The 23154-nt window shown below is 41.4% G+C and overlaps 2 protein-coding genes across 3 annotated transcripts; both read left to right on the forward strand.

Annotated features, from left to right (window-relative positions):
* The first annotated feature begins 759 nt into the window (after positions 1–759).
* cdc34a (cell division cycle 34 homolog (S. cerevisiae) a) lies at positions 760–13824 on the forward strand. Its single transcript, XM_061033530.1, has 5 exons — positions 760–1175; positions 9113–9199; positions 9438–9535; positions 10795–10929; positions 11093–13824. The coding sequence occupies exons 1-5, from the start codon at positions 993–995 to the stop codon at positions 11316–11318; spliced, it is 729 nt and encodes a 242-aa protein (XP_060889513.1). The 5' UTR covers positions 760–992; the 3' UTR covers positions 11319–13824.
* A 6213-nt stretch (positions 13825–20037) lies between these two features.
* On the forward strand, positions 20038–22451 carry LOC132963385 (C2 calcium-dependent domain-containing protein 4C). Of its 2 annotated transcripts, none has more exons than XM_061033531.1 (2): positions 20038–20192; positions 21030–22451. In XM_061033531.1, the coding sequence occupies exon 2, from the start codon at positions 21086–21088 to the stop codon at positions 22343–22345; it is 1260 nt and encodes a 419-aa protein (XP_060889514.1). In that variant the 5' UTR covers positions 20038–20192; positions 21030–21085; the 3' UTR covers positions 22346–22451. The 2 variants fall into 2 exon arrangements, with proteins under 2 accessions (XP_060889514.1, XP_060889515.1); XM_061033532.1 differs by having other exon boundaries at positions 20079–20196.
* Positions 22452–23154: the final 703 nt, after the last annotated feature.

The raw sequence follows: 23154 nt of genomic DNA on the forward strand, positions 1-23154 counted from the left end.
ATCCGTGTCAAGGTAAACTGCAGAGAATGGTTTCCTGTGTGAAGTTACAAAATAAAATCCAGATCAAAGTATAAACTTGTTGTTGCCTTAAAGGTTAAACACAAACTATTATGTCATTAGATATTTTGTTCCCCAGGACAGACCTGGGGAAAACTGCTTTTAGTGTTAGTGCTGCAAATTCCTGGAACATTTTACAACAGGACCTGAATTTGAGCACTTTTATCCCTTATGGACACTTACCTGACCGCCCAATACCTGACTGTAACTGTTTTTATTTTAATTTTAATTGCTGACTTATCACTGTAGTAATTTCAAGCTTTTAAATTATTTTAGTGTATATATTTTATTGTTCTTATTGCTCTTTTATAGATTTTATTTTCTGTAGTAGCTTTATCTCATTTCTCGTTGTTTATCATTTATGTATGTTTTCTCGACATCATTGATCTCTCCGAGAACTTAAATAAAGGTTAATGATGATGATGATGATGATGATTTTAACATACTTGTATTTCGACAGTAAGTTAATTCACAGCTGTAATATAAACTTAGGGCTTACATGCGGAGCTAAAAAAAAAAAAAAAACAGCGATATGTATTCAGTTTGAAATAAAATACACACACACTAAAAATCTCATTAATGTGAGATATAGATTTATTAGTTAAAAAGGTTTCCAAAATTATAAATTGCGGTTTTATTTTGAAAGGGCGTAGGCAGGAAGCCGCTGGTATGACGTGTGACTTGATAAGAGTAGGTTTACATGGGGAGTTAATACCTGGGGCTGCCCGGGATTGTTCACAACAACAGAGGAAGCCGCTCGAGCTCAGTGACCAAATAAAACAAAGTCGCGATTTTTGTATCCTGTTTGAAACCACGCTAACGGAAACTAACGTCACCGCGTTGCTTTCACTGATCGCTGTTGTTTTGTTACCGAGCTAGCTTTGTCACGGCTGTGGTAGGTTCGCTTGTATATTTAAACATATCCTTAGTGGAATATGGCTCAGCATGGACATCATGTAGCCAGTTCCCAAAAAGCACTAATGTTAGAGATGAAAAGTCTCCAGGACGAGCCGGTCGAAGGGTTCAAAATAACTTTGGTGGACGAGTCGGACATGTACAACTGGGAAGTCGCGATATTCGGACCCCCAAATACACACTACGAGGGGGGTTATTTTAAGGTAAGTAGCTAATGTTAGCAAGCAGTCGATCTATTGTTCTGTAGCCGGTAGATTAAGCCCACATTTGTGTATTTTACTCCTAGAGGACAGTCCAACATTTAACATTAGCCTCCAAGTTAGCGTCCAACCAGCAGCTCTCAGTTATTAATGTTAACTTAGCCTTCCTTGTTTAACGCTGCTGTGTTAAATTTAAAAAAAAAGGTCTTTGTTCAACTTTAAACTAACTCAACTCATTAAGTATTAGTTCATTTTGTTGTTGCCAGCTAGTAGCCACCTATACTTTATGTTTGTTTGTTTTTGTTAATTTGTTAAAATGGAGCTTCATTGGGCTCCCTCGTAATGTCCATGGTCACGTCTGACAGAGTTGTTTTTTTTGTCCTAACAAAGGTTTTTTTTTTTTTTTTTTTAGCTCCACTCAAGCTCTTACCTTTATAGTGATTTAGCAAATTGCTAACTAATTCAATCAATTACAATAGCTTGAAGTTGAATACTCTTTTTTTGGTTTCATATTCAAATTCACTTAAGTCAGTCAATCCATAATGCATGGTTACCTTTCTTGTGAAATGAAGACAGCCCTCAGTCTTCCTTTTTCTAATTTTTTTTTTTTTTTAACTCGTGGTAACAGATGGGCCTTTAAATGTTTTTCTAGCACACTTCCTCCCTTGAGAGTGAAGATGTGTTGGTTTCTTCAGATGTGTAGTTCCTGTTTTTGACTTTGTTATTGACAAAGAGGGTTGGCAGTCTCCACCAAGTTAGAAACTACTGAAATATCTCGGTTGACACAAACCTACGGCTGTTTTGACCTTTTTTTAAGAAATGACAGCCCTACATTTATTTCCGTGGCATCGTGACATTGATCCCTGTTCTGTCAACTACTACTAACTTGTTTGCTCAAGTTTTGGCCTTAAAGTTTCAGCTACAGTACCTGATTTCCATATTCACCTGGAGTCTCACTTTAAAGCTAAATTCTGTTTTAAATTTAGAGTAGGCCTACATTTGTGCCATAGCAGAATGCTTATTATTATTTTTTTTTTGTCTCAAATCTAACGAAGGGAGTGAAAATCCACAATAGATATTGCAGGACACTCAAGGGAAGTCAGGTTTTCTATTGGTCTATTATTTTGTCTGCAAAGGAAACTCAAGCATTGTTAATATTCTTCAAACTTGACCTACATTTAAATACATTTTACATCAAACATAAAAATGAATTTCAATGGAAAAGATTTACATTTATTTTAAGGCAAAACAAAACAAATAAACATACATTTTGTAAATAATGTCCTCGAGAAGGTGTTGCTTTTTTTGTAGCGTTAAGTTCGGCATTAGCCAAAGTGTTGTTATTGAAGGTAGCTTGTTGTATATCAGTAGAGGCTCAGTTTGTTGTCAGAATATCTCAAATATTCCAACACGTATCTCTTCGGTGGTGCTTTGCTTTGTGAATCCTGTTCTTGAGAAAGCATGCTCAGTTTTTTTTTTTTTTGCCTCTGGTCTTTTTCAAGCCTGTGAACACAAGCAGAGGGCCTCAACCAGGCTACCAGACAGTGTTCAGGCAGTGTGTCTGTGTGGGTGCTCTGCTGCGTTCAGGATTCCTTTGTCGGGCTAGGAATGCACAGCCTGCCTGTGAAATCTACCACATGGTTGTGACTCATTGTTCTGTTCTGGGTTTCCATCCAACCAGTTTGCCTTATTGTAAAAAAAAAAAAAAAAACACCCTTTTCTGACCAGGTAACCCAAACAAACACACAGTTGTGACATGCTGCTGCCACCTGCTCCGTCAAAACAGGGAAGGTCATGATGTCTCATGAAACCGGGCTGAGTCAGGTATTTATTTCTCATGGGTGTTGCTCCCCAAGAGTCACACCATGACGAATAAGTCATGACTGCTGACACACAGTGGACTGAGACATATTGAAACGTCATTCAAACATCATTACATTTCTTTCAAAGTCTGTGGATTAGTGCTCGTACTCTTACCTCTATCATAATGTACTGATCGTTGTCCTGGAGAGTTCACAATAGTCAATTCACTGGTTCTGAGACATTTTAAAACCTATGGTTCTTTGTTTTGAGCCTTCTGCTCTGTCATGTGAAGTATCACTGCAGGCAATGAGTGCCTGATGAGAGAGAGAGTGTGTGTGTGTGTGTGTGTGTGTGTGTGTGTGTGTGTGTGTGTGTGTGATTGTACTTAGTCTGAATGTTGATACAGTGATGATCTGACAATTATTTTCATAGTTGATGCAGTTCTTGCTTAACTAATACAGTTTTTTGTCCATCAAAAGGTCAATCACTGTTTCCCAAAGCCCAAGAGGACTCTTGTTTTGACCATAAACTACAGATAATTAGGTTCATGTCAGAGGGCATCAAGAAAAGCAGAAAAGAAAGTTAGTTTAATTTCTGTTTGGAGAAAAAAACAACTCAGACCAATGAATTCATATTTAAAGACTAATCCTTAATGCTCTAAAAATGTCTGATTTATGTTGTCAAATTCAGTGGTAATGTGAGGCGTGAACATGAAAACCTTGTAATGGAGACACTCAAAGTATAAAACTAAAATTATAGAAAGATTGTCAGTTACATAATTTTCTAGCTCAGTACCTTTTATTGTCTCAGTTCATTTTTCGCTCTCTCTTGAACATCTCAGTCTTCTTTACTTGTGGTACCTTGACCTTGAGTAAGTCTCATCAAACCAAAAAGTACGATGATCATGTTTTGTGAAAGAATACAATCACACCGCTTCTCTTGTCACTACAACCTTAACAAGGTAGTTGCTGTATTCAATGTGAGAGCTAATAATATTAAACAAAGCAATCGCAGTCCCCTGCTTTTTTCCATTTTGGGATGTTCCAGCCTCTCAAAAAATGTGACATTTTCTGAGGGACGCTTGGTTTTGAATTTGGCCCTCCAGCCACTCTTAAAGTTTGTATCTAACAATTTAATTGTGCTCGCAGTTTTCTCCTGTAATACAGTTATCTACATTGACATTTCTGAAGGAAGTAGTATTCGTTCAAAGTGTTTTGGGTCACTGCATTAGTTCGCATAACCCATCTTAAACTGTTATTTTCACTTCCCAAGAACTCCCTTCTCAAGCCTTAAGTAATTACTGTACTTTCCAAGAGGCCCCCTCTTGGAAAGGATCAACCAATAGGCTTTATCTCACATGGCACAGAAGTGCAGCATAATTAAACCTCTGGTATAGTTTTGCTCATAAGATTTTCAGCTTTGGGTAAAGTCTTGTATTTTTTTTAATCAAAGATTGAATAGATAATGGAAAGAACATTGCTATAACATCCATATGTGGAAGTAACATTTAGCACAAACCCCCCCCACCACCATGTTTTCTCAGCTCTGCATTTTTCTTGCTTACGAGGCTAATAAATCCACGAGGATGTACATAGAAACGTAACAACAAAGTACCACATCACTTTTCCTGTGACACCAGAGTCTTGTTAGCTCACACTGAGCAGCGTTGACCTCTTCCTGCTCCATTCTGTGTCATGCAACAGAATGGCAGAAAAATGTGCTGCGCTCTTTCTCTACAACTGTGACGTCGTGTGGATGTTCTTCATAGAGAAGTTTGTGGCCTTGGTTTGCAACAGGAACTGTTTTCTGTGTGTATTGACAGGGCTGCATATATAGTACACTGCACAGATCCTGAGATGTGGGGAAAAGGAAGGAGAGCCGTGTTTAAATTGCTGCTGTGGCAGCTATAACTGTCATTTCTTTTGCATGTAATTATACTATAAATTGGATCTTTGCAGCTGAAAATATTCTGAGAAACAACACATCTTTCAAATCTCAATCATGTGATTTTCCCAGAGTGGCTCACTTAACCCTGACAGACCTTTTCTTCACAGCAACCATGATAAAAAAATAAAAAAAAGAGGGGTGTTGACTTTTGGGTTTTGGCCCGGGCTTGTCTGTCTGTCTAGTTCTGTTGAGCAGCTGACTCTGTGTTTTGTGCCTTCCTTCCTTTCTTTCTTCCTTCCTCGGCAGTGGAGGGGAGAAGGGTACAGCAGGCTAGAGGACCCAACCCAGCTGCAGAGGGGCTTGACAGGGGCCGGGTCTGGTTAAGCTGCTGGAGTCATGTTTCCCCGCCTCTGGCTGTGTCACAGAGAAATGAGAGCAGGGCAGAGGAAAGAAGCACAGAAACAGACCAAGAGCAGGCAGAAGCCTTCCCTCATGCAGTGGTGCCTCTTTGAAAGGAGAGCCTGCAGTTAATATAAGTGAGCGTGAGGCCCCTGTATACGTGTATAACTGTCCCCTGAAGCTCTGGCCATGTGTTCTTTTTTTTTTTTCTTCCTGTATGGGCCATCAATATGATAATTGTACTTCAGAATAGTAGCTCTACATGCTGCATGGTTGATACTTCCTTGTGTTGTGATTAACTTTTGATTAGATTGTGGCACATTTTAAGATTTTATCCTTTGTCGCCCTCCTCAACACCCTCCTCCTCCTCCTCGTTCAGTTAACGAGGCAAGGGGTTCCTGTTGAACATGATAAGCGTGTGTGTGTTGGTAAGGTCTGGAGAGAAGGTAAAGAGGTGCTCAGGGAGAACAGGATGATTTGTTCTGTTCAGGGTCTTCACATTGACCTGGTTTACTTCGCCCTGCTGTCATCTACCAGCGGGTGGCCTGTTCTCTCTTCAAGGCAGATTGTTAGCTCACAAACAGAGAAAGATTTTCAAGAAACATTTTTATTCTATATTCTCTGTAACAGGCCTGCCGCCGCCGCCGCCTTTTTTTTTTTGCATGATGGAAATCTGGCTGCACTTCATGTCTAACGGCCCTCAAATGAGCCGTCCATAGTGAATCACCTTTTGACCGTGGATGCAGTTAATTCTGTGCTCAATCCAATTATGAAGCATGACGTGCAAGTCAGCGGTAAGATGTTTCGACAACTGTGCTGAGGCTATCAGCACTTAGCTGGGGAAAAGATGTTTTATCTGAAGTAAGGCGTCTTTTCTTACTAAGAGGGCTAATATGTGAGTAAGGACAGGAACAGAGATCTATTCAGCCATGCTCCAAACATGAGGAGAAGCTCTGGCTACTCAAAGGGGGAAAAAAGCTAATATTGACTTTATAAGAGCCTGCTGCATCCTCCTCCCAGTGTGTTTCTCCTCTGCTGTCAGTTCGTTGCTGATGAGATGGGAGAAGAGCTCCCTGCTTCTGCAGAGCAAACAAACAAACTAAGCAGCCTGTCTTTGTTTAGTCCAGCTCCGTCACACTTCTCTACCCCCATCCGTCCATCCTCCCTCCATCAATCTAGGGTTCAGCGTCACCTGTGTGGGCAGGTCAACAACACTTTCCACCCACCCCCCACCCTTCAGCTTCCAGGGTAAACTCACATCTTCTGGTCTGGTGAAAGGCTTTGTTACTGCTAAAACCACATGCAGCATTCATCTTTCCATTGTACTCCATCCTCCTGACTTTATCCATTTTATTTTGATGCATCACTGAGCTCCAAATGCAACTGTATCCATCGCCCGTGTTACCATACAGTTGGTGACATTGTGATTTAAAGCCTCCTGGTAAGCTGTATTGTGAAATCATGCTCTTACCTTCTTACAGGGATCAATGCTCATGCTTACCCTTAATGCATATCCCCACATCCCTGCTTTACTTGTAAAGGGCTTGCATTCCCAGGATTGTGATGAATGAAGCCATAGAATGAGAAATGTTGGTGCATAGGTCTCCCTTTTTTGTAATTCAATTATTAAAAAAGCAATTCAAGAAGTTGGCAACATTTTACTGCTTCAATTGAAGACTGTTGTTCTAGTTGGCATTCGAAGGCTATGTTTCCTTTGATTGTGTTGAATGTGTGTGTATAAACGGTTCTTGGTTATGCTGGTGTTTGCCTGTGAATGAAAGATGTCTTCTTAGAAGTCGAAGGCTGTTGTAAGAACTGTTCCACACATTGTTTTATTGGGTACTTGAAAAACTAACATAAATCACTTTTCACACTGGAGGTGTTGGCGTGTCTTTCAGTCGAAAAACCGTCTAGTCATCTTTTTTTTTACAACATCTTCCCTGTTGAGTCGGACCACATGTTTTCTGAATTGGTTTGTTTAAAAAACGCCCCCACTGCCATGTGCTGTAGTTGCCTGCTCACCTTATTGGGGTCAACAAAGAGACGGGCATAACATAGTAAATAAAAAAACAATATTTGACAGTCAAGACTTTTCCCAAATCTAACAAATCAGATTTTTTTTTCTGCCTCGTTCAGAGCAAGTGGGCAGATATTATCTTGATGTTTATTGTTTGTGAAGACAAACCAAGCTCTCACTGTTGCTGCCTCCCCGCCTCTTTTTTCCTAGCTGGCTGCTATGTGTTGCACTCTTGCCAGCTTGTAATGTGTGCAATGTTGGCGTGAACCCTGCACTCTGAAGGGCTGCCAGCTCTCTGACAGGGTCACTCGGACCCTGGGATTTTGTGTGTTTTTTTCCTGCAAGCTGCATTCTCCCAGGACTGTGTCAGTGTTTCCTCTCCAGTCTGGTGACAGCAGCTACAGCCCTTTTCTAGTTGTGAAACCGGCAGCAGTTACAACACCTAATACAGTGAGTGTTGCTCTTGTACTGTAGTTGAGGACATTACTTACACACACAAACCAGATGTTGAAGGAAGTGCACTTCTAGCAGACATGTTGACGAAAGCAAATTTGTTGACTGTAACTTCCTGTAGCATTTATACGCAGCATGTGTCTACTATGTGCAGCCTGTTGTTAATGCTACACTGCAAGCAAAAGGGGGTTAAGATGCTAATATGGAGCAGAGTTATTATATGGAGCAAAGCCCCCTTTATTCTAAGGGACATCCCCCCCCCCCACTCCAACTGCACCTCCTCCCTGCTCCCATACAACCAATCCCCCCCCCCCCGCCCCCCCCCCCCCCCCCCCCCCCCCCGCCTCCTGCTTGTCTGTGGCGAGGACCAGCTGACCATGCCGAATCAGCAAATGTGTGCGAGTGTGTATGTGTATGACAGGGGGGATCAGCAGAAGGTCTCATGCTGTGAGTGATGTGCGTGTGTATAATCAGTGTGGTCGGTGTGTGTGTCCCATCCCTCCCATAGCACTCCTTCTGGAACAGGAGGAGGGGTCCTCCACACATAGCAGGATTTATACAGTTTGTGTGAGTGCGGGAGGGTGTGGTTTCAGTTTGAGTTGATATAATAGCAGAGCAGGGGTGTGAGTAGTGGATTGTCTTGGGTTGCAGTGACAGCTGGAGCAGACAAACCCCCACAATGTCTTTTAAGCAGCAGCTCCCCTCACCCATCGGTGTTTCTCTAAAGCTCCACACACTGAGCAGCTGAATGCACTGCAAGGTCTCCTTCCCTCCACGCTATATTACATTACACTGTTATTAGCTCCTCCATGCTCAGCCACCTCAGAAGAGTTTGCCATGACTCTACAGTGGCTATTTTTAGGTTTCTTTCAGTCCCCATTGAAGCTGACCAGCATGATTATATAGATCTTGATACAGCAGCCACGTGTTGACAACAGTGCTGCAAACTTGTAGAAAAACGTGCAAAATGATGCTCCTAGCTGCATAGCAGCTGTCCCTGTGTGTGTGCCTGTGTGTATCCTCTGTGTGTGTAGCTTCTGTGGCATTGTACAGACATGCATGTCTGGATTCAGTTACCCTTGGGAGACTGTGTCAACCAGCAGAGTAGTTTTTAGCCAAAGTATGTGTGGCTAAGTTTTCTTTTAGCATTCAACAGTACTAAGGGGCTACAACTTTGTGCATCACACTAACTATAGCTACTACAACCACACCTTTTAGTGTACCTCTTTGCACGTAAGAGACAGCAACGCTTTGCAAACAGTTTCTCCAATCAGTCATAGCTTTGAGGGAAGAAGTCATGACTTGTCTGTTGGGAACGGAGAAGTGTGAATGAACTGCCTGCTGCTCACGTTGCTGATATATGTCTCCCCTTGCTCTGCAGGCTCGCATCAAGTTCCCGGTCGACTACCCATACTCTCCACCTGCTTTCCGCTTCCTCACCAAAATGTGGCACCCCAACATTTATGAGGTAACTATGTTTGTATCAATGCTTGGACACAACATGAAGCAGTACCAAATAGTTGTCGTTTATAAAGTGTGCTGCTAGTAGAAGGGGAAACACTAGATCTTTGTGATATGGCTACATGATTTATAATGTATATGGACACTTTAGAACCAACTGATAAAGATTAATCCTACTATTTGAATCATTTAACTAGTTAAAACTCAACTGTGTTTTGACATGGTGTGTCCACTTGTGTCCCTAGAACGGAGATGTTTGCATCTCGATTCTGCACCCTCCAGTGGATGACCCACAGAGTGGGGAGTTGCCTTCAGAGAGGTGGAACCCCACACAGAACGTCAGGTAACCAACACTGTGTTTCTAAGTTCATATCAGGTTATTTTTTCCAAGAACATCGCGCACAAAATGACGAGCTGCATTACTGTGTCAGGAGGCTAACAGAGGCACCCTTCAATTGAAGAAACTACCAGACAGCTTCACTCTTTGTGAAATTTGTGATTTTATTTTTTCTTCAAATCATTGTTTAAATTTTTACACTGTCTCAACCAAAAACATTGCCCTTTGCAGTCTTAACTCGTCAATTGGGCTTATTTCTAGTAGCTTTGCACCTTAGCATGATGTAACTAAGCTACCCTTCTTCTACTGCTCACGTTTACTCCTTAGCCTAATTGTTCGTTTGGTAATTACAGACTAAATGTTTCTTGTAACAGTCTATATATTTGTTGCAAATCTGTAATTATATGTATTTTGTTGAAGTAAGCATAGTTAGACTTACTAGCAGCTGTTTGCCACTTGACGGGTGACACACAAAGACTGCTGCTCTTACCTTCCTGTAAGGTTTTCTAAAGTATGTGTGCACTCATTTATCTGAGGGCATTAGCTGTTCTTGAACATCCGTGTTATAGATGAGTAGAGGGACCAATTTATTCCTCTAGATAATGTTTTTTTTTTTTTTTAAATCTCTAATACCAGGGTCAAAACTGATTAACCTTAAAGTCACATAATATTTCCAACTAGAGTTTATCACTCTTTTTATTTTGATCTCAGATTTTATCGTATCCTTGAGTAACAGTACACCCGAACATGATGTTTTATTCATCTTGCTTTAATTCATTTAATCACTCAACACAAATGTATTTATTGAACACCTGCTGTTTTCAATTGCTTCTCCCACTATGTGTGTCCACGGTGTTTTCTTTCATGCATTATGTACTGACACAGTCTCTCACAGCTGGATATTACTGTAAGGATCCCCCTGTAGCCCTGAACTGCTGCTGATCACAAAAGAAAAATCCAAAACAGTCTCAACATTTAGCCTGTAAACAGAGAGTCAGTGCAACTAGTTGTTTCCCCTCAGTCACATTTAAGTATGAACATTGTATAACACTATTGTCTGTACGTATTTATGAGTGTCTTTTGGAGAGACAAATAGACTTTTCCCTTTCTCTCTCTCTCTTTCTTTCTATCTCTGTACAACTCTTTGTCCTGCGCTTTCAATTTGTCTGTTCTCAACTTACCTCCGTCTTCCATTCCACTCCTCGCTCTTCCTCTTTTTCCATCTCCTCCTTCTCATGTATTCTAATGTCTCTCTGCTTTCTCAGGACCATCCTGCTCAGTGTGATCTCCCTCCTGAACGAGCCCAACACCTTCTCCCCGGCCAATGTGGACGCCTCGGTTATGTACCGCAAGTGGAGGGACAGCAAGGGCAAGGACAGAGAATACATCGAGATCATCAGGTAGACAGGAGAAAACTTCACACCCACAAATACAGCAGCACCCCTCACACCTCACATGGGAGCTGGTTGGTGTAGTGGGTGCAAACAGTACAAGCACTAAAGCTTTGTGGCCTCTTCTGACTGTTTTCTGTCTTCCTCTATCTGCTCCATGTCCCCCTCGCAGGAAGCAGGTGCTTGCTACCAAAGCTGACGCCGATCGGGACGGCGTCAAGGTTCCCATCACGCTGGACGAGTACTGCGTCCGCACCCAAGTCCCGCCCACAGACGACGGCTCCAATCTTTTATACGATGACTACTATGATGATGAGGAACTGGATGACGATGATGACGAGGAGGATAACGAGGACTGTTGCTATGACGAGGACGACTCAGGCACAGAAGACTCCTGACCTTGCCTGCCTGTGATACCCCCCAACTCCCCCCAACTCCCCCCATCCTCCTTCTCCTTTTATGAACTGAAGTTTATTCCCCTTTTCCTCCTCAGTTCCACCTTACCACTGTCCCCCTGTCCACCTTCTGCCACAGGGGCAGTCACAGTATGCACACTAAAACCTGATGCATCCAAGAAAGCTACAGAGTCTTTTGTTTGTTTCTTAAATGTTTATTTTTTTAATTTCTTGTCCGAGTAGAGGTTGCACACACAGGAGCACAACTTGTTTAACTGATGACTTGTTTGAATTTCTAAAACCTTATTCTTCCGTAAACGTTGAGCTGAACAAGCCAGTCTGATGGCCGAGTCGCGCCTTTTCTGGACTTCAACATGAGCAGGGTGGGATGTAACGTCCCAGGTCAGATCAGATCAGAGTCAAACTAGTAGAGAGCATTTGCAAAGCAGTAGAGTTGCCGTGTAGTATGTGTTTTTTTTTTTTTGTTTTTTTTTAAAAAGCCTCACTTCTCTGAGCCATGTGTGTGACCTCTGGTTAGCAGGCTAAGTTGAAGCTCTGCGAACCCTCCACCTTTTATCCTTTGAGCCTTTAGGGGCTTGTGCTGCTCCAGGGAACAGGGAAGTTATCCATTTCAGAAAAAGCTGTTCACATTCCCTTGTGCCTTCCCTCTCTCCCTGATATCACGGATCTGAATGACTGTGCACATGGCGGGAGATATTTCAGGCTCGCATGGTCCCAGGTGGGGGTACCGTGCAAATTGCGCCCTACTGATGGAATAAGTTTCAAGTTATTTATAGCAGCACCTGTCAGATTTGTTGGGGAGGTGGTCGGAGCGAGAAAGGTGAGATCCAACAGCTGAACTAAAGAATGGAATACAGATCAGAAACCCACAAATGTCCTCCACTGCCCGCCATGCAGCCTTCGTCATAAAAGCACGTGCTACTCATGGCCTGGATGCATTAAGAAACAGCTAGCAGAGCCTGCTGTTCCTCATGAAATCCAATGTACTGTACCAACAAAAAAAACTATGCAGTCAGTGCTTGAGCCTACTTAATATGCAGTGCTTTAAACATGGCAGTAAAGCTGAGCCTTTCAACAGTTTGACCGGAACTCAAGCTTGAGTTTTCAAAGCCAGCGACGTTCCTGTGAGCACTTTGGACTGACTTTGTCCTCAGCTAGGGATAGATCTGTGGAGTTGTATCGGTCTTTTTTTTTTGCTTTCTGGTTGTTTTCTTTATTCTAACTCAGAGTAGCTCAAGTCCCCCAGAGCAGAAGAAAACAAGGTTGAGATTGTTCACTAGCCTCTGGGAAAGTTCGCCCCCTAGCAGTAGCTGTGTGTACACACATTTTAATTCCCTCTCTATGAAATGCTTGACTGGGTTGCAGCCATCTTGACTCTCACCTGTATAAATGAACCCTGTTACCTCAGTGTAGAAGAGGTAGCAGTGTGAGTGATTCAGACCTATGGGAATGGCCCACTGAAGGGGTGTTGTTTTCAGTGGATCCCATTTGAAAGGCTCTCTGTATCACCATCCAGCAATATTTCTGTGTTAACCATGACTATTCGCTGATTGTTGATAAGATGTGCTAGAGAATGTTGAGAAGAATTGCATAAATGGGAAGGCATGGGGCTAGGGTTGACCTTGGAGCATGAACAGGAGACTATGGTTCTCCACTAGCATGCTGTTATGATGTGTTTGTGGTTTTAGAACTGCTATAAGGGTCGGGATTGTGTCCAAGGAGAAAGGTCCTCTTCTCAATTTTATCTAAACTGTTGCATTAAAGGGCTGAGGGTTGTCCTTTTTTTTTTTCCCTTTTTTTTTCTTCTGCTTTGATATAACTTTTATTTCCAAATTGTGGTGTGAGCTAAATTGTTTTCTATCTTATTTGTATTAAGTGCTACCAATATTGATCTGATTGTGAAAACCCAGGATGAAAAATCTAATTTATCAAAAAGTAGAAAATGTACACGCCATACAGTAATTTAGCCTTTCTAAAGCCCTTAAAGATTCATCAATACCCAGTATTTGACTGATATACATAATGCAGCCAATGAATGCCCCCCCCCCACCCCCCCCCACAATTTTTTTTATGTTTTAGGGTGACTGGGATTTTTTTTTTGTGTCATAGTAATGTTAAAAAAAAAAAAAAAAAAGGTGTCTTTCCACCCCACTTGTTCCTCCTGTTTTCTGAGCTCTGATTGGTGGAAGCATCACTGAGAGGGAAACCCCCAGCAGAAAACTACAGAAAGCTACAAGAACCTCAGGAAAAAAATTAAACATCAACCAACAAACAAGCATCTTTTTTTTTTTTTCCAGCAGAGTGAACCTTAACCCTGGGAGTCTCACTTTTCGGCATCAAAGGACTGTTTACAATCTCTACCTTAATATGCACATGTGGATATTTGACGATCACTTGATGTTTTTTTTTCTTCTTGTTTATATTTTCTTTTTTTTTTTCTTATGGTTTGTAAATCTATTTAAAATCTGAAATAAAGATCTTTATTAGACATTGTCAGTACTTTATATAAGCTCGGAGGGTGAGGGATTGAATTAGAGAGTTTTGAAGGCCTCATTGGTTTCTGTGTTCTCTTGAAGACACTGGAACAGCCACAGTGATTGACATAATGAAACTCAGGGCTTTCTCTGAGAGGTAAGACGCGTGGCTTTTTCTCATTTTGACTCCATGTTTTTCCCCCAACATTGAGTCACTTGACATCAAGTGAAACTGTTCAGAGGAGAGTACATGATAAGATGTTTACGCACTAGTCACCCTGCTAGACTTAAGTGGGTGGTGGAGACTTTAAAGGATTTCCTGATGCTTTCATCTTTTACAACTAATAATCCAGCTAAATAGACCAACTAACTAAATAGATATGGTTTCTTTTTTCTTGTCTTCTGCTCTCCTTTTCCCTCAAGGGAATTTCAAGTCTTACGGACACTTGGTAAGACATTTTAGTATCTTTTTTTGCCATGCTCTGATAAAGCCTTGTTGGTAAATTTGGCCCTGCTTTGCATGAAAATCGTCTCTACTTTTTCAACATGCTGTGAACAAGATCAAAATTGTTCAAACTTATCAAAGAATAAACTTCATGTATTAACACACTGAAGAGGTCTGCATCAGAACATTTTAAGCACAGTGGTAACTAAGTTTAACTCAGGCGGTTTGATTATAAGACTTAACACCTCTACTTTAGTGCCTGAGGTCTGCTGGTTTGAACGTTTCCTTATTGATCACATCATTATCTGAACCAGTGGTTCTCAACCTTTTTGAGTCATGGCCCCAAATAATGAAAGCTTTGGTGTTCACACAGCAAGCATGCAGTCTGTGGGATGAAGCGCATGCAGGAATGGCCGGTGTCAATATGCACTGATACAGGCGCTGTAATAAATAACACATGAGAGTATAACCGGATTCATTTTTTCTAATTGGAAAAATCCAATAACCATGTGTTTAGATGACTTATTCATCACATATTTTTACAGTCTTTGGATGGAACAGGTTATATTGTGTTGTATCATGTAACATTAGAGCTGACACCTGAAAGCATCTTTACTGATACCAGAACACTCAAATCATCCTTTTAACAAGCCAAATATCATCCAGGTTTGTTTTCTGTGGAGAAAAGTAATTTGAATTATTTTGCATGGTAATAAATATTCTTTAAAATTGATTGCTCTTATCCCTGAAACCTTCTCTCCAAAATGTTTCCTTTCTCTGTGCAGCTTCACTGGAGAAGAACGAGGTGCTTTATACCACTTAGAGATTTCTTTATTTTTTCTGATTTGTTTAGAAAAACAAAAGGTTTTTTTTTCAAATAAAAAATCACTATGTCCATTCTTTCAGATGTTTTGAGGATCCCGCATGAAAACTGTGGAAAGACGCTGCTTGATCTTGCCGTGTTAACTTTCCAAATACTGTAGAGCAATAACTTGGATAAATTCTAGCAATAAGTGGATACAAAATAGCTCTGGCTCTCTTGTATGTTTAATCTTTCACTCTTACAGATAAAACCCCTCATTTATGGTGGATTTGAGATCTCTTGTGCATATATAAATCGTGTGAGCAGTGAGTGTGATGAGATCTGTTCCCTGCAGCTAACCTTAATTTGTGGGTGGTGGAGGCCTTAATGTTTTCTTTTAATGCTCTTCTCATATGAACCCCTGGACCAAACTGCATGCTTTGTGTAAGGATTACTTTTGCTACTGCGTCATGCCTCTAGAGGTCAGCACTGTATGTTTCTTGTTACATTTGAGCTGCGTCAGTGGTTTTAAATAACTTGAAGTGACCACAAAGATTAAAGAGTTAAGAGTCCAAAAAGTCACTGATAAAAGTGTAGTTTTACAGTTTGATTCTTTCAATATACAATTCTACTAAAGTGTGTTGGTCTGTTTTCTCATCTCAAACTTCAGTGACTCTACAAGAACGACGAGCTGAAGCCCAAAATATGCCCCTGCATGTGTTCTCCAGTTGGGGGAGCTACTATTCCTTTGAAATACACAGAAGACAAGAGAAGTATGGTGCTGTGTAAGATGCCAAAGTTTTCATTGATCTGTTCCAGAGTTTCAGTAAGTGATGAGAAGTGTAAGCAGACTGAAGGTAAATCTCAAATTCTGCACTATTATATGCTGCTCCAAAAAGCAACATGCTTTTTGATCTTTACAGCCAAGCTGACCCCTCTGCATGAAAACAAGAAATACTAATATGTAAACTACAATAACAGAGGCTTTACCCAACAAAAAAGCAGACTATTATAAAGTAAGATAGTTTCTGCTTTCAGCTGGCCTCTAGGTGTGTAATAATTCCTTTTTGGCAATTAATGCTTTAATTTTCAACCTTTTAACAACACTCAGATCAACTATCAGTCCGACTGAGCAGAGATAACGTGATTTTTTCTTTAGACTGCATTAAATTTGTTTCCTGCAGCAACAGGTGTGACCTTTTGCCCTGCTGTGTCTGATCCAAAATGCCAGTTCAGCAGACCAGAACAAGCAAGCCCCTGAAAATGGTTCTGGCATTTAGATGATTGCTTCTCTGTCTTTGGTAACTGGTTTACTTTGCACAGTGTCTTTGTCTGGAAAAGGAAAACCCTTTTCTCAAACTGCAGGTTAAAACAGAAATACTGGATCTGAACCTGGTGTTGCAACCCGAGGTAACACCTTCCTGCTCCAGCTGGTAGTTTGGATTCTTCAGGCTCCTGATGGCTTCATTGAGTCAGAGCCCTCACTGACCCCGCAGCAAGCTGGCTGTCCTGAGGAGCGAGCCAACCCTTTGATCTCTAACGGACCAGAGAGGTTGAGGAAAGAAGGATATAGAGGAGGGAAATTGGAGAAGTGGTCACTGGGGTTAGATTGATTTATATGTCAGGATATGAGATGTCACCAAGGCAACAGAAGTTGCATGGAAGCGGGTTGACTGGAAGGAGAAAAATGCATGGCAACAATAAAAGTGGGGAAGAAAATGAACTCTATGACGCTCCTGATGTAACGAGTGAACATGTGTGCAGAGAGTCGATACAGACACTGTACGAGAAACGAACCTGGAGGTGCATGAAAACCTCCTGCAGAGCTTTTGTTCACGCTTGTTTCTGAGTCTTGTTTTTCCAGGCGGTCCATCAGACGTCAGCGGTTGGTGCAACGCTCTATAGATGAAACCTTCACCTGCTTCTTTGAATGTAAAACCGTTCCTGTCACTGCCAGCGTGTAGGTACATCTGTCTTTTTTTCAGAAGGAACAAGAAGCACTCTGAAGCAGCTCAGTGAGGAAGTGCACTTCTCTCCTGTTGGGTGTGTAAGAGCTTGGGTGTTACAGATAGAAATGTAGAGTCGGGCCCTTTAATGAGAGCAGAACAGACACATTAACCTTTTCTCAGGCTGTAGTCTGTCCTCCACGCTGAGGATTCACACACGCCTGTGTACTGATCTCATTATTTCCCAAAAGGAAGCTGTTAAAAGTGTGAGCATGGAGCAGTGTGACATTCAAATGGTTCATCAGTAGACACTGTTTAGATTTTAATAGACTTCAACAACATTTCAAGCTGTGGCAAACTTCTGTATTGAATCATTGATCAACAGTCAACAGTTTCTAACTATTCTGATGACTGAGCATTTTAAAGCTTTTTTTTAAGCAATTCACACTTTTACAACTTCTTCTTCAAAAACTGTTTTGTAACTATAATAGGCCTACATTTAGTATAACAGGGAAATTAAGGTGCTTATGCAAAAAATGTTTACACAGCATTTAGATATTTTCACATCTTTAAAGCTGTGAGGAACTTTTGTGTGTCTATTTTCACGACCCGTGGTATCTCTTTGCTGATTTTGCCCCTTAAATCATATCTTGCTTTCTTTTAACAGTTGTATCGTTTTGAAACTTTGCTTTGGAAACTGTAAAAAAAAAAAAAAGAAGCTTAGCTTGTGTCTTCAGCATGCAGAGAAACACTCATCTGACACCAAACCTGGGACAGCAACAGGTGTTCAAATTTCCTATATAGAAACAATCAGTCTCTTCTCTGATTGCTATTGTAAATCATAAAGAGGCATCATTACTAACTTCAGTCTCTTTTATTACCAGTTAAAAACTCCTCACAGGAGCTTTAAAAAGCTCAGATGCTACGATGCCAGCATAGAACAATGTGTGTTTTTATGTTCTCTACAAAAGACTAATAAAAAAGACTAAAGAGGCTTGAAAAAATTATCAAGATATTCTTCATTTTAACCAAAAAATTGGGTCATAAAATTAATAATGATCATCCTCATCCTCATCATCATCATCATCATCATAATGAAAAACAATTAATAGATGCAATCTAAATCACAGAACAACTTCTAATTGAGATTGTGTCAACTTTTGCCTGACAAGTTTAACAGGTTGAGCACCTATGGGTTCACACAGAGCGAGCACTGCCCACCTCTCAGATGACATACAGCCGTGGGTGCATGAGGGCTCAAACGTGCCTCTGCAATCTATATGGTAAGTGGCTCTTTTCACGGGTTGATTATATGAGACAATGACCTCAGGGAGGACCTCAGAAAACAAGACGTGTAATTATCTCCGCTCAGAGCTGGAATAGCTGACATTCCATGTTGAAGCTGTCCTGATGTGTTAGTCCTTGCTCCTTTAGGTTGAACACTGATATCCGGGTTCACTTTCACCAACACGTGAAGAATGTTATGTTGCAGGTTTGTCCTTCTCTCTGGATCCGGTCTTCATTGTGTGTGCATATTTGCACAGATGCATGAGTAAATAGACGTGGATTTGTTTGCATTAGTAAATGTTAGTCGCCTTTATGTGATTGTCTTTGAATGTCATGACGTGTTTGGTTGTACCTTTGGGTGCAGGTGGAACGTTGTGTGACTGAGCTATAACGTGGTCCTACATGAACATTGCTTCTTATCAACTTTGAAATTACAGTTTACTGAATTTGTTTAGTTTTTTTGCTCTTGGTTTCCTTAGACCTTAGACGTAGGCATAGATTTAGCAGGGAAAGATTTAACATTGGTTAGCAATATTTTGATGAAAGACATGCAACAGTTGGTTAGTGTTTTGTGTTCCCCAGGCACTGATAATCCGTTTTCATCATGAATATATTAAGGCATGCAAATGGCATATAGCTCCCTATTATTGGATGGTACGATCCACCACTTTGATCCAGATTAAAAAATCTCAGAAAGTTTTAAGGGGTGAAAAGACTGAATGCAGGAGTACAGCTTGGTATGCAGCTTTCAATTATGCTGTCACTGTCAGGATGACGTTTTGACTCTAAGCCTATACTTGTCTAAAATAAAATTAAACAAAAAGAAACTGAACAAGTTGGCAAGAAGAGCAACTAGATCCAGAACAATCAAGCTCATCTCATTCTCCTATATGAGTGAGGTATAGTGACACATTAAACAGAGCTTAATTAAATGTCTGTTAATAAGCTGTTTGTAAAGCTTTTGTTTTCTCCATCTTCTCTCTGAGCTGCAGTCACAACTCTGCACAGCTCTAGGCTGCATTTTAAAAATGTCTGTCAGGTTAATGCAGCTCTGTTATGTTATGAAACTGATCTCTGATAAAACAGGGACTGTCCTCCTCTTTGTCCATGGCTATGGTAGGCTACTAAGATCAAAACCAAGCAATCTAGTCAAATGGTGCTTTTTGTCCTGACAATCAATGAAGTCAGTGGGGCCCTCCCTCTTTTAGACAGACAAATGCGTTTGTTGCCATAGCAAAGTTTCCAGGGAAACTGATCAGATGGTTTAAGCCCAAAAGATAAACGGAAAAAAAGATCGGAGGGGAAGAAAACGCTGCTGGGAAATTCTATTAAACCACACAGAAGAGAAGTGTTGCAGTATAGTGTGCACAGCTGCATGTGCGTTTCCTGCTCAAATATGATGTGTTGTGATAACTTGTAAAATGTCTGTTGACACATAGTCTACTGTAAAAATGAGGGGAAATTCATTCTGATGGAACTAAAGCCGAGGTTATCACTTCTCTTCGTGGTTAATACAATTTGAAATTTTTAACGTTGAAATAACTGTTTTTAGACTTTTTTTAGGGCACAAATATTCTCATAAAACTCGTAGTTTATGAAAATCAAAATTGGACACTTCTATTTGAATCGTGGAAGTGATTGTGCTGACAGCAAAATGAACCCATGTCTGTAGGATTCCTTCTACTCTGATATGTAACTGCTGTATTGTTTTCTAGTTGCTTTAGCTGGGCAGCTCTTACTTTGATCTCATTGGTCAGCTGCAGCCTGAAGCTGTGTATAAAGCGCGTGCCAGGAGTTCTGGAGCTGAGAGCGCGTGAGGGCGCAGAGCGGCGCGCGGAGAGAAAACACCTGTTACTGACTGAGCAAGCGGACAAAGAGGAGCGTGTGCTTTCCACTAGTGCTGTAAGTACGTTATTTGAACATTTTCAAAGACAGTAATAGTTTGAAAACTCGAGATAATGTAAAGATAATGGATGAAAGAGATTTTGAAACTACGGACTGCTGGTTCGTAAATGAAGGAAACCTTCTGGCACCTGTTGAACTTATGCGTCCGTATCTTTAAAACAATATTCTCAACAAATGTTCCACTAAAACTCCTCAGTCAATGTGATCTAAAGAAGCAAAAAGATATGATATCCTTATGACGAGTCTAAAGGTGTTTTTGAATTACGGCAAGATCATCTATAACATAAATAGCCTACTTTCCGGCACACATCAGGTTCTTTATCTATTATGTGAACTCAGATACTTAATGTAGTTGTAGATTTATGAAAATAAAGAATGATAGCCTACATTAAATGTGAAGTAGTGATACAACTGTTGACTATATCGACTATAGGCTATTTATGAGCGCTTCCGCTCCCTGGCTACTCTGCTGTCTAACAAATTATGAATGACTCCTTTGCTAAAAATATGTGGACTTTTGGCTACTTTTGTATCTTTTAAATGAATCATGTTGCTGCCTTTTGAGCTGTGTTGGCCTTTCATCAGTCATTTTAAGCCTTGTAAAACAGCTGAAGCTCTTTAGAGATTTTTGTGAGAGTTTTTTTTCTTTACTGTTTAGTCTAAGTTAAGTATACATTTAGTGTGCTGCATTATTTCTCTGTTTAAACAATGAACTATTAAGGTTTCAGCACAGACAGCAGAGCTACAATACCAAGGTGCTATTTTAATCTGTCGTGTTCCCTGTGTAGTAACTGTCCTCTGATCATATACTCCTCTCTGTGGTATTAATTGCAGACACACCTGACTACAACTACTTCACACACCCACACATCCCACTGTCAGGTGGGACCATGTGGGTCCTGGATAAGATCCGAGACTCGGTGGAGACTGGCATGCTGCGACAAGGAGAAAACGGAGACAAGAAAGGTGTAACTTCGTCCTACAGCAACGTCCTCACCCCTGACAAAATCCCAGACTTCTTCATTCCCCCAAAGCTGGTCAGCAGCCCTCCAGAACCTGAGATTCCTAACATAAAGCTCAGTGAAGGGTTGCAACCCTCAACTTCTGAGCAAACTATCAGTATTGGGAAGAAGATCAGCAGCCCAAGAAGTCCACGTCTAGTCGCCAAAATCGCAGGAGACACCAAGAACTTGCTGAAAGCAGCAAACCGTCACATCATCCAGATAGAAAGTGCAGACGATGTTGTGACTGGAGACACCAATGCAGACCCTCAGTCGCAGACCGCAATGTCACTGCCTTATGTCCCCAAGACTCACACACCTTATGGCTTTGCAACTTTGAAGGAAAGCCCCCACACTCGTCGTAAAGAGTCGCTGTTCCACTGTGAGCACACCAGTCCCATCACCTCTCCAAACACCCAGAGGAAGACCCAGGGAAGAGGCAGCGAAGGAGGAAACCACCTGAATCCCGCCGACTTCAACACCTCTCACATGAATCCTTATCGATACTTCAGCGGTGGGGAGAGTGACACCTGCTCCTCGGCTGAGTCCTCTCCCTTTAGCTCTCCATTACTCTCCCGCTCTGCCTCCCTGCTCAAGATCTTCACCCATGAGACACAGGCCAAAGTGGTGAAAGCCAAGCGGACATTCGCTCGCCACAGCTCGCTCTCCACTGATGAGTGCAGCTCAGCCGAGCCAAGCCCTAATGTCCAGCGACGGCTTAATGTACCCTCTGTGCACGGCGGCGCAGGAGTTTCAGACAGCAAGCTCCATCGAGAGCACACCATCAGCCTGCACAAAGGAGGGACAATGAGGATAAGTGCCAACTACGACTCCAGCACTTCCCGTCTGCTCATCCGGGTCCTCGCTGCAGAGAGTCTTTACGACAAGCACTTTGACATCAAGAGCATCAACTGCTGCGTGTCCATCTACCTGAACCCGGGAAAGCTGCAGAAGCAAAGGAGCAACATCATCAAGAATAGTCGTAACCCAGTCTTCAATGAGGACTTCTTCTTTGACTCTATAAGCTCAGTGCAGGTGAAGAACCTGTCCATGAAGTTTAAGGTGGTTAACAAAGGTACTAGCCTGAAGAGGGACACACTGCTGGGACAGAGAGAGTTGCCGCTGACAAAGCTGCTCTCTGGGCTTTAAAGTCACAGGACCTGGAGGTCAAATAAGGCAAAAGCAAGAACACTGACATTAGATGTTTGCACTGTTTGTGGTTGTTGTTGTTGTTTTTTTTATATACAAAAACAGCTGTTTTAAATAATAATAATGTAGGGATAATAATTCCTAGAATGAAAGGGAGGCTTTCCTCTGAGAACATAAAATAAAAGCAGCCCAGAAAATGAATTGGACGACATTCATAAACAGATGAATGATTCATGGGTGGGGATCGAGGCGTGCCAGGCTTCTTCACCCCAAAATGAAAGCTAATTTAACCAAGCAGGCCTCGGCAGCAACAGATTGGTTCGACAGATGAAAGGTGTCTTTTTTCCTGGACTTATCTGGACGTCGGCCTCCTCAGTGAGGTCCTGTTCAAAGGTTAGAGCCACCTGTGCATTGACCCGTCTCCATGTCCTCGCCTGCACCCGTCATGTGTGGAAGGGTTTTCTTATTAAAATGTGACATAAATCCAGCAGCGCAGGATGTGATTCTACATCAACTACAACATGTGTGCAGCACAAAGATGCTTTTGTGAGTCAGTGTGAGCTTTGAAGTAGCTCTACATCCTGATGTGCAAATAACCCTTTGATCCCAGTTGCCATGGCCAACCTACTACAGGGGGGGATGAGGGACAAAACAGCGAGCCACAATGGCCATATTTACATGCACAGCAAAAATAGAAACCCTCTTAATGAATAAATGCTGCAGAAATGAAAATTGAAAATGAAAGTTATAATTAGCTTAAAAGGGCCCTTTGAAGTGGTTTGTTTGTTTGATAAAAACAATATTAATGT

This window comes from Labrus mixtus, chromosome 3, assembly GCF_963584025.1.
Source record: "Labrus mixtus chromosome 3, fLabMix1.1, whole genome shotgun sequence".
Lineage (NCBI taxonomy): Eukaryota > Metazoa > Chordata > Actinopteri > Labriformes > Labridae > Labrus > Labrus mixtus.

What these genes read in the sequence shown, in the direction of transcription:
- cdc34a (XM_061033530.1), top strand. Translation starts at nt 993, where the DNA reads ATGGCTCAGCATGGACATCATGTAGCCAGTTCCCAAAAAGCACTAATG. An exon ending in ACGAGGGGGGTTATTTTAAG is followed by an intron (nt 1,176 to 9,112) that starts GTAAGTAGCTAA and finishes CTTGCTCTGCAG; the next exon opens with GCTCGCATCAAGTTCCCGGT. An exon ending in GAATACATCGAGATCATCAG is followed by an intron (nt 10,930 to 11,092) that starts GTAGACAGGAGA and finishes TCCCCCTCGCAG; the next exon opens with GAAGCAGGTGCTTGCTACCA.
- LOC132963385 (XM_061033531.1), top strand. Translation starts at nt 21,086, where the DNA reads ATGTGGGTCCTGGATAAGATCCGAGACTCGGTGGAGACTGGCATGCTG.